The 12284-nt window shown below is 41.3% G+C and overlaps 1 protein-coding gene across 1 annotated transcript in view; it reads right to left on the bottom strand.

Moving 5' to 3' along the window:
* Nucleotides 1-12284, bottom strand: part of PHEX (phosphate regulating endopeptidase X-linked) — a 239938-nt gene that overhangs the window by 206038 nt on the left and 21616 nt on the right. Inside the window, exon 2 of the mRNA XM_075850790.1 lies at nucleotides 8413-8478. Coding sequence (XP_075706905.1) covers nucleotides 8413-8478 — 66 coding nt within the window. The remainder of the gene's footprint in view (nucleotides 1-8412; nucleotides 8479-12284) is intronic.

Raw genomic sequence — 12284 nt, 5'->3', positions numbered from 1 at the left:
ACAGTGTTACATATCGAATATATTTGGAGTCAAAGGGAAGTAACCAAAGATGATGGACATAACAGGGCAATAGCTGCTAGACAGGATAAGAGTTATGAAACATACCGGTGGACATGATGGAAGTGTGAGATGAGACGTCTGAACCCGACGCGCGTTTCGGCAACTGCCTTCGTCCGGGGTTAGGGTCAAACTACTTGTGCCCAGCTATATATAGTACACAGACCGTATATTTTATTACTTGATTAATTAGAACAGTGAAGGAGGAGGTGGCATGAACAAGGTGGAGGGAATCGGCGTCTGATGCGGGGTACAAAGATGGCGCTGCCCCACTTCCTGTACCACGTCATCAGAGAGGATGCGAGACGGCGAGGACTGACCACGCCCCCCCACATCCTACACTCTTCCTCGTCTCATCCTTTACAGACTATTCAAGCGATCCCCATTGGACAGTTCTTACGAATAAGGAGGATATGCTCTTCTGACTCATTATTCGAGAGACAGGCAAATGACCTCAAAGACCGTTTTTTGGAACGGGGATACAGCATGAGATCCATCAAAAAAGCCTACCAAAGGGCTAAACGTACACCCAGGGATGACCTATTATTTCCCAAGAAAAGGCCAGACAAACACAGTCAGGTAAGATTCATTACTGGGTATCATTCCCGATGGCCACAGATGAGAGAAATCTTAAAGAGGTATTGGCCGATCTTACTGACTGACCCCACTTTAGACAGATTTATTACGAAATATCCTAGCGTCACAGCTAGACGATCTAAAAATCTGAAAGACCATCTTGTCAAAAGCCATTATGACCCGACAAAAACAAAATATCCATTCGGGACCAAGGGTCCAAAATGGGGTTGCAAGCCTTGTGGACAATGTGTCGCGTGCCCTAACGTAGAAAAAGCTACTACCTTCACTGATGCCTCTGGCAGTAAGACCTTCAATATCACTCACTCCATCACATGCACCACTAAAGCTGTCGTGTACTATGCGGTTTGTCCTTGCCCAAAAATTTATGTTGGTCTCACTTCCAGAGAGTTGAATGTTCGTGTACGAGAGCACATGGCCGACATAAAGCGGGCATCGGGGGCAGAGAATGTGGAGAACTTGAAACCTGTGGCCCGGCACTTCAAATTGCATCATTCCTGCGACCCCTCTAAATTAAAGGTGAGGGGAATTGACCACATCATATGTGGCATGAGAGGTGGGGCCATAAAACAAAAGCTCGCACAATGCGAGACTCGCTGGATCTGGACTCTTGGGACAATGTTTCCACATGGATTAAATGAATCTCTGAGCTATGCTCCGTTTTTGTAGCCATTGACTCCTGTTGTGGGTCTTGGTTTTTACCCTTCCCTCATTTCCGTTGTCACTTTTTAGTACTAACTACCCTCTTTCTGCTCATTTTTGTACACAGAATCATGTTGTCTCCTGGTGATTAGGAGGTCACTGATCGGACTTCTGTCAAAAAAACTTTTCAACAAAAGAAAACAAGAACGAGAATTTGAATCTTGCACATTTTGTCTGTGTTTATGTCTACATTAACTTTTGCTGCGATTTTAATATTAACATAAAATATAAATATAGTATATCTCACTGTTTTATTACCGTCTTTTTTTATATATATATATACATATATATATAATGTTAACATTGCAACAATATTTTTAGTCACTTTATTTATACACGTGGTATATGTTTCCTTACGCAGAGGCATTATATGCACCACTTTTAGTATGCTCTCTTTATGTGATATACGATTGCATTTTCGTTTAATACAATACGCACTTCACATGTGTGGTCGTATCAGGCACTTGTATAAGTATAAATCTCTATTCCTTTTACAAGATTTCGTCATATGTACTCAACACACGCTGCATCACAGCTCCTTGTTTAGGGGCAGTTCCTCTTTTATTGAATATCTCTTTTGTATACGCCTCTCACATCAATCCACCGTTTTTCATTCTTTTGCTTGTTTTTATCTTTTATTCTTCATCACTCATATCATCGGCCCCAGAATTATTCTTCTGGCACCGTCTTACACTTTCATGTTTCACGTATCCTCTCACTCATGCATCAATATCCCTGCACAACTTCATTCATCCACTCTTCATTCATCACTGCCCATCCACTCCACCATATTATTTTAACTTTTAACTGCCGTTTTTTCTCATTGCTATCCTCCCCTCACATTCTCATTCATTATTATACTTTCATGTTTGCATTTACTCATTTATCTCTGCACTTACATATCTCAGGTAATCCGCTTCACTTTCCTTCTACATCGTACCACTCATGTCATACCCTATTACACTCACTTTCGCTGCATCACTCATTCACATATCATTCCCGTTCAACACATTGCCGGCATATGTATCATGGGTGGCTGTGCGCTGATGGTGTTTACAATTTGTAACAACATACTCTCGGGGGGGGAGTGGCTCTGGCCTCTTCCGACCGCTGTCTGCATTTGGAGTAGGATGTGGGGGGGCGTGGTCAGTCCTCGCCGTCTCGCATCCTCTCTGATGACGTGGTACAGGAAGTGGGGCAGCCCCATCTTTGTACCCCGCATCAGACGCCGATTCCCTCCACCTTGTTCATGCCACCTCCTCCTTCACTGTTCTAATTAATCAAGTAATAAAATATACGGTCTGTGTACTATATATAGCTGGGCACAAGTAGTTTGACCCTAACCCCGGACGAAGGCAGTTGCCGAAACGCGCGTCGGGTTCAGACGTCTCATCTCACACTTCCATCATGTCCACCGGTATGTTTCATAACTCTTATCCTGTCTAGCAGCTATTGCCCTGTTATGTCCATCATCTTTGGTTACTTCCCTTTGACTCCAAATATATTCGATATGTAACACTGTCCTCTAACATTGTTTACCTAACTTCCTGCGATTTATACTTACCTCTCATTCCTATTCGGATATCGCTATAATCACTAGTACCTCATCTTTGTACTGACCATATCGTTGTTTTTGGACATGTCTGGCTCTTATTTGCTGTGATCTCAACTGGACACAGTTTCCTCTGTGATCATATGCATTTCCTCTTGCTGCCACAATGTAAACTGCTTACATGTTGATACAATACTCATATCCGACCTTTTGATTGATGCGACGTCTTTTTATTGTGTGACTTATTCCCTATTCCATCTTTTAAATTGTCCTATGTCTGTAATTTAATAAAATTTGTATATTTTTTCCAATATTGTGTGCCGTAGTCGATCATATTTTCTTGGTTTAAACTTTTTGAGATACAGAGCAGCTGTAAAGTGAATCCATCAGGTCAGTGGGACTAACGGGTTCAGTGTCAGCGGGTCCTGCGTGTCTGTGGCACGCAGGATCTAGCTGTTAGGCTGGGTTCCCACGAGTCAGATACGCTGCATAAAAATCATGCAGCGTGTCCGACCTGGAACACGCAGGACATTGTGGTGTGGTCTTTAGGACGGAAATTCCGCTCCGCAAAAAAGCGCTCATACTTTATCCCTCCTTTCATGTTCGCTCCAGCCTCTCTGGATGACATTGCAGGCCATGTAATGCTGCAGCCTGTGATTGGTTGCAGCGGGTCACATGGGATGGAACATCATCCCAGGAGGCCGGACTGCAGGAAGAAGGGTGGCGTTCTGAGTAATTCTGGGTATGTATGTTGTTTTTTTTTTTGCAATTTTTGCATTGTAAATGCTGTAATTACGCCACAAACGTCGCAACACTTGGCTTTCTGTTGCGGGTTTTGCATCCCCATTGAATTCAATGGAGAAAACCAGCAACAGAAAATCAACAAAACCACAGCATAAATTTATATGCTGCGTTTTATTTCCGCACCATTGGTCAATTTATTAACGTTTACGCGGCGTTTTATTTCCGCAGCATGGGCATGAGATCTCATCCTCTTTGCTGCTACTGTAAATGCTGCAGAATTTCCACACAGATTTCCGTTGCGGAACTTACGCAGCGTTTACGCTATGTGGGAGCCTGGACTTACTGATCACGTCTAAGTTATGAACAAAGATGTGATCGATAACAGCTTGATTCGACCGCTGTCACTGAACCCGTCAGTCCCGCTGACCTGATGGATTCAGGTCTGAGAACTAGATACAGCTGCCCTGGTAAAAGGATATAAAGCAGCTGCATGTCAAAAAGTAAAAATAGTTTTTAATAAACTGTAATTGCAAAGTTACACCAAATACACTGGGAGCCATTTTTATTTAAAAAAAAGTTTTCCAAGGTTTACATAGCCTTTAAACAGAATCCCCTCACCCCACTAGGGATGTGCGATGCATCTAAATTTTGATACTATTTCGATGCTGTGCGCTGGGAAACAATTTGATACCGTCAATTTACATATTTCGATACTAAGTTGTGCGTCCGCACAGCTTACTATTGAAATACATGTAGAGAACATAGCGCGCGCACAGTACAGCACCCGCGATGTTGTCTTCCTTCAGTGATCGGGGCGATCACTGAAGGAAGACAACATCGCGGGTGCTGTACTGTGTGCGCGCTATGTTCTCTTCATGTATTTCAATAGTTGAATAGCGTGACGCTCATCATTAATTCTGGGCGCGTCAGAGTAGGAAGGAGGAAGGCTCTGCTTCTTTGTGTAGGGGCAGGGAGGGAGGAGAATGACACGAGTGGCACAGGCAGTGGGTTCCTGTTGACATGCCTGTGTCGCTCGCGCCTTAAGTTTGGAATCAGGACCGCGCTGCAGTGTAGTAACTGAGAAGAAAGCCCCAGGCAGGTATTAAACCAGAACAAAAGCCTAAAATATAGGCAGTACTATTTGTTTCAGCCAGCATTAAGGAACATTGGGGTTAATGTGACCAACATTAACCCTAATGTTGCCATTACTATTAAAGAGGTCTTCCCACAAATCACATTAATCCCCCAGTGATGAGGAGAATGAGACCGAAAGTCCCCCGAAGTGCTCCATGTGAATGGAGCATTGGTGTGCATGTTCAGCCAGAGCTCCAGTGATGGAGACAGCAGTCCCAGAAGAACCATAGAAATGACTGGAGCGCTGGCCAATTATTCTCACAAACACTCCATTCTCATGTAGCACTTCGGGGGACTTTCGGTCCCTGTTCTGCTAATTGCTGGGGGACCCAGTGGCCGACACCCAGCAACCACACATATCCCCTATCAGATTCAATCCAATAAAAATTTTATGTTCAGAAAATGGAAGGTCTTTATATATTTATTTTTTTTCTTCTTATTGTTGGCAAAGTATCGTTTTGGTATAGAGAATCACAATACTACATGTAGTATCGGTATCGAAGTCTAAATTCTGGTCTCGTGACAACCCTACACATAACATTTAGCCCTCCCACACACGAGCATGTTCGGTCCGTGATATACGGTCCGTGATATACGGTCCGCATGTCGGCAGTATTTCCCGGACCGAACACAGTGCAGGGAGGAACGCTACTTGCATCATAGTTATGTACGATGCCAGGAGCCCCTGCCTCGCTGTGGGAAAACTCTCCCAAACTGTAAATCATGTTTTCAGCACGGGACAGCTTTCCCGCAAGGAGGCAGAGAACCTTGCGTCATACATAACTGTGATGTTAAGAGCCCGGCTCCCTGCACTGTTTTCGGTACGGGAAATGCGTCCGACATGCGGTCCGTATATCATGGACCGAACACTGTCCTGTGAATTAGGCCTTAGGGTAAGTTCACACGTAGCATAAATATTGTGGTTTTCAGCAACGGAATTCGTTGCGAAAAGTCAGCGGCAAATACAGTAGCAGCAAACAAATCTCATCCACACGCTGTGTAAATAGTGAGCGGTAAAACTGCTCAGAAATTGACCTGTGGTGCAGAATTTTATTCCGCAGCATGTCAATTGTATTTGCGTAAACTCCGCTTATTTGTTTTCTCTATTGAATTCAATGGAAAGGTAAAAACCGCAACAAATAGCAGTTGTTGCGGTTTTTTTCAGCAGGATCACAGCGATTCCACCACAAAAAATGCAACTCATAAAAAAAGATATATTATACTTACACAGAAGACTGTGTTTCTTCCTCCCTCCAGCGCAGCCTTCTGGAATGACATTTCATCCCATGTGACTGCTGTAGCCAATCACAGGCCAATCACAGGCTGCAGCGGTCTGAATGCTGCAGTTTCCACAGAGGATATTCCGGGCGAAAAACTGCACCACAGTTTGGTGTGGATTTTCACTGCGTGCTTTTACGCAGCCTATCCGCCCTGTGTCAACTCAGCCTAACAGTTAAGTTCCCCCAACCCCAAGAAAAATTAATAATGAATCCCTTCCTCCACATTTGTGCTCTTCCATAAGACAGACATTTGATATCTATTTTTACTTAGTACATGTAGAATTCTCATAGGATGTACTTGCTTGTAAGGATTCCAGCGGACATATTTAAAGATACTATTACCTAATATATGTTGTTTACTGCATAAACTGTGGGTAAAGAAAAGCACCACAGAATATGGTACAATTTAAATAAGAAGCTACTTACCATGTAAAGTGGTAAATAAACTTTAATATTGGGATCTGTTTAATTTAGATTAAAAAAAAAGTCAAAAATCATAACCCTGACATCAAGAGTTTTTAAGATTGCCCTTTAATGCCTCATGGAAACTCAATTTAACTCAAGTTGTATGAGGATATTGTGGCCTTCTATGTACCATTATTAAGTTTCTTTCTATTTGGAATTACCATAAAATATCTGAATATATAGACAGGTAACAGTATGTTTTTACCATGCCTATCCAACAATCCTGAATTTTTGCTATCTTAAATTCTGGATTAGAAGGGTTTTTTTTTTCATATAACGATGTGGAGATTCCAGGTGACATCAGAACTTTGTATTCAAGTTGAATTACAGCATTGCAATATGAATTTTGCTCATATAACCATACAGAGCAAGCTACCTAACTAGAAAACAGTTAATAATCACTTTACTTACCATGATTCATACTACTACTATCACTGTAAATACACTATAAATATAACTACACATAAAATTTATCTGCCAAAAATTTGAGATATTTAAATGTTATTGATTCATAACCAGTGAATAATTTCACTTAATTTTACCATATAATTTCAACCTACTGCAATGTCTTTTGATGTCGCTGTTGGTGTCGATCTGTTACGAAACTAGTTTTGAAACAGCTGGAAAGCCACAGGTTGGTGACCACTTGTGTATACAATAGTTCCTTCAGCTGTCATGCTAGGTGTTGTAGTTTTACAGCAGCTGGAAAGTCACACGTTGAAGACCATTACAATAGGGGAAGCAGCCGTAACTGCACCTCTTAGCTTTGATTGTGAGCAGTTCCTGTTACATACTGTACATACATATACCCCATCACCCTAAGCTGACGTTAGGGTTAATAAATATATTAATAAAAAAAAGTATTGCCAATCCTTTCCATTCCTCTAGTCCCAATGTAAAAACCCTAACCTCTATAAAGTATACATCAAAATAAGCAGCAGACAATGACCAATATTTTTTTACCTTTTTCTTGGGTTAATAATGCTTAATACTGCTGAAAAAAAGATTGTGTACCTTAAGTAAGACATATCTGTCATTAAGAAAAAAAAAGAAAAAATTCAACAAATGTATAATATTGCTAAAAATTGTCTTTGCCCAGTTCCTGTTTGCTATTAGGTTCCCCTAAGGATAAGATGATCATAAGGTACCCTGCTCCTGGGACCCAAGAAATCAGCTGTGATTGTGGCGGTATCCAGCAGCAAGTGTTCAATTCCCCTGCAGCACCACTGCAGGGGAGATGAAGAATTACACAGTTCCCTCTGAAATCAATGGACTAGTCTATGTAATGCCTGAACATGCTGGGTTATTCAGGGAGGGAGACGCTCTTTGTAGCCACTCTTGACAACAAATGAGAGTTCTGAATAGAAGATCGACATCTATTAACTCATAATTCCCTAATAGCGCCTTTAAAAGTAGGTTTTGTAAACTAGAGAACCCCTTTAAGGCTAAAAATCTACTAGTTATCAATAGGTTTTATATTAGATAACCCAATGTGATTGTCGAGACTCTTTTGGTGTCAATGCAATGTAGTTTAAAATATTGCTGCCCCATATGTATTAATATGGAATCTACAAGCCGTGTCCTCATACCTAAGAATATTGTAGATTGTATTGTTATATTTTGCCATATCTGAGCATTAATTTGCTATATTAGCATGTTTGCTATTTCTACAATGCCAGCTGAAGTAGGGATTTAATGCTTAGAATCCGCACCGATAACAAAGCCTAATGTCTCCAGAGAAATTAAAGCAGAGTAGCAGCTTCAGTGTTAAAAGTCCTAAGACAACATTTAGGAAATAAAGGAGACTAATGAAAGTTGTGTTCATATGACTTTTTACAGTTACTTAAGGGATTATATATTATTGTATCTTTTGTTCCGTCTTACCAGCTTCAATGCATTCTGGAGTTAAACAATAGCGTTCCTTGTGAAAGTTAATAAATCCTTGAGTGACTGTTAAAAAAATAAGAAGACAGATTTGCATTAGTTATCGCCATTATGACATTTCGCAGAGTGCTGCATCCTGTAAAATACAAATACCTACTTTGTGCACAGAACTGTAAAGCGAAGAACATTCCCTTTTATGGTGATTATTATAGATACTACAATCTGGTTCCCCATTATTACATACAGATGTTTTTCATGTTCTGTTCACCCGTTTCTTAGAGCTATCAATTTACCTTGTGTCCATTTTAATATAAATGTACTTGCTTGGCTTTTTAAAATAAGTTTTATGGAACAAATTTATAGGGAAGACTTAACGCATAAAAGCGAATGACACTGACAAGTATACAAAATAAAGGTACATATAAATTTCACATATTAGATACATATCAGAAATTCAGAATAAAAAGGGCAGATTTATGATATATATTATAGATTATATGATATCATGCAGCAGAATTCTAGATTCATGTAGCATTGTGCAAGGACAAAGAGCAAATTTTCAACAGTATAAATTAAAGTGAATATCTATTATAACACCATTTTGTCTTTTATTTTTCAGAATGTGTCCAAAATGTTGTACTGATTACTTTCTTAATGTATTTTTATAGCACCTGGACCCCCATTTTTATGATACAGAGCTTCAAATCTCCTGTATAGTAATTTAGTTACAAAAAGTAGCACCTATCGCATCTCCCTCAAATGTCAAAGGTGTCTAAAATGCACTTAGACATGGTTAACATACCAAAATCAAACAAATAGTGCAGGACCAATATAAAATAAAGAAAATATTCAGCTTTATTATATCAAGTCGTTAAAAAAGTCAGTACAAAAATAGAACTTGGGAGACCTGATCAGATCACATACGTACAAAAAAACAAATGACCCTTAGCAGTATTGTAGAAATATACTAGTATAGTAAACACTGATCCAAAAGTAGTTAAAGAGATATTGCTAGAATGCACAATTTTCATCTATCCACAGGATTGGTGATAACTGTCTGATTGCTGGGGGCCCCACTACTAAAACTCATAGATTGCGAAAATGGGGGTTCCATACCCCAGTTTCTATTCACTGCACCCCCTGTAGTAAGCTCGACAGGAGCAGTGGTCAAGCATGTGCCCGTGCTCCATTCAATATCTGTGGGATTGACGGAAACAGCCAAGCGCTGTACTCAGCTGTTTCTGTCATGCCTATAGTCTTTGAATGGAGCGGTATACTCAACCTCCACTTCATTCAATGTCCTCCTCACTGCGGTTAACCCCAAAAGGTAATGGATATCGATCAGGAGACCCACCACACTCGACGCCCATTTTGCAAATACTTCACGGACGTGATTCATTGCTGGTGTGCAGTTACCACTAGTGGAACGTAGAACTTTGCTGCATTCTGTTTATAAATTGAAGTCAACAGTAGTTTTATAGTCCCCCTAGTTGTGACTGCAGGAAGCCAGAATTTAAAAAATGTACCTCTATGAAAATGTTGTTTTCACTTTTTATGGCTCATTGAGCTTCTTAGGAACAGCAAGATTCAACATTTTTGTTTTACCACTTGTTGTTCTGTCTTTTCTAAACCTATGTATATTTTACTCTATTGTATATTTGCTTAAAGGGGTTTTCCAGCTTCTGACAACTGATGAACTATCCACCGGATAGGTCATCAGTACATGATCTGTGGGGGTACATCACCTGGGCCCAGCACTGATCACCTAGTCCGGTGCCTCCGTGCACCAGACGTACTGTACATGCCTGAAGCAGTTATCTCCAGCTGCGGAATAGCGGCCGAGCTGCAGTACTGCAGCTCTGCTCCTATTCAAATGAATTGGAGCGGACCTGCAGTTGTACAGCACGGCCGCTATTCTACGTATGGAGCCAACTGCTTCCGGCTCCGTACATAGCATTATGTGCCACAACATCGGGTGCTTGTAGGCCACCGGAGCAGCTTATCGGTGCGGGGTGCGGGTGTCAGACCTACACCGATCACATACAGATGACCTATCTGGTGGATAGGTCATCAGTTGTCAGAAGGTGGACAACCCCTTTAATGTTGACACCTAACATTTTTTGCCTTCATATTATTAGAACTCCTGACACCTAATACAATCATTCAAAATACAAGCACATGATATTTGTTGGGGTTGTTTTAGGGCTTGAAAAAGACCGTAATACATTTCAAAGAAGATAAGAAGATGAGAACTTTGTATTTCAATGTGTCTCATTCAGTGAGCTGATGGTGGAAAAGTCTCCTAAGGACGAAAGATTACCTTTTCACATCCATATAAATCCCAGTATATGGACAAACATCTATGGGTACTATCTGGGTACACCGGATTCCTCCTACACTCCAAAAATATACTGATACGTCAATTGGCTTCCTATGATATTGTCTCTAGTGTGTAACTGAAATAGGAAAATTAGATTATAAACCCCAAAGGGGACAGAGACTGATGAGAATGGTGACAATCTCTTCACAGGGCTGCAGAATATTTTGTTTCTATATAAGCAATGGGAAATAAGTTAATGAATAAAGCGCATATTTTGAGTCATAAACAAAGCCGGTACATTTTATATTGAAAACCATAATCAAAATGTGTTTGTGTCTAAATGAGCACTGACATGCAATATCTAATGTTTCAGTAATATTAGAATATCCCTAGAACACCAGAATGAAGAAATACTGAACTTAGAAAGGACGAAGATACCAACTGGGCCGATTTTAGCTATTCTGCTGCCTGAGGCAAAACTTGAAATGGCGCCCCCCAGATTTTTATTGACATCCCCCTGGCTGTTCCACATCACTAGCAGCCTCCTCCAACTCTTGCTGGTGCACCGTCGCCTTGTAGTCCACTGGCATGCGCGGTGCAGCGATGAAGCCGAGCAGAGTACACCTCGCTGCACGATGCGTGCCCAATGGCAATGGCACATACGAGAAGGTTGTAGGAAACTGGTAGTGATGTATAACAGACAGGGGGATGTCAATCAAGCATGGAAAGGTGGGTTTGGAGGCAGGATTATGTGACTCTTCAGGATAGCGGCACCACCCTATGACCCTTTAATAAGAAATTAGCATATAGTGTGTGCCGATTTAAAAGCGGATTTTATAGATTTTGCTGCATCTGAAAAAAACATACAAGGGAATGTTTGTAAAAATTGTCAGGTCATGTTTTACCGTATGGTGGCGGGTTCAAGGGGTTAAAACTACCTGACAGGTTCCCATTAAATATACAATGAATTGAAAACCATTCCATCTGCAATTTTATTATAAATATATCCTTACATTACATTATAATTACAGCTCCAGAACTAAGCTCATACATATATACAGTACCAGAACAAAGCTCTGTACATAAATACAACACCAGAACCAAGCTCAGTGCATAAATACAGCACCAGAACCAAGCTGAGTGTAAAGGCCGTGGTCGCGGACCACAGACCCCTCTCATCCTGCTGACGTCTCCCTCCCCGGAGATACCAGCACATGCAGCGGTCCAGTGACCACTAGGGTGCGCAGACGAGCTCATTCCCGGCCTCAATGGGCACATGTAAAGAATTTACTAATTACTCCCAGATCACCCTGGACTATAAAAAGGGCCCTGCCCTTTCACGCCTTGCCTGGTCCCTTAGTCGTATCCTGTTCCCAGTGTCCCCGTGCCCTGCTACCTGTATCCTGTATCCCGTGCTGTATTTGTTCCTGTGCCCTCTCTAGTGTTGGAGTCGTGTTGTGCTGTCTGCTACACCTGAAGTCATACACCCCGTCTAGTGTCATCTTCCACGCCTGGTACATCCTGCCACATTTTGCATCACCTGCCGTCAAAG

The sequence above is a fragment of the Rhinoderma darwinii genome, chromosome 2 (genome assembly GCF_050947455.1).
Source record: "Rhinoderma darwinii isolate aRhiDar2 chromosome 2, aRhiDar2.hap1, whole genome shotgun sequence".
Classification (NCBI taxonomy): Eukaryota; Metazoa; Chordata; class Amphibia; order Anura; family Rhinodermatidae; genus Rhinoderma; species Rhinoderma darwinii.
The sequence above is the reverse complement of the archived record's forward strand: the minus strand, read 5'-3'. Positions and strand labels throughout refer to the sequence as shown.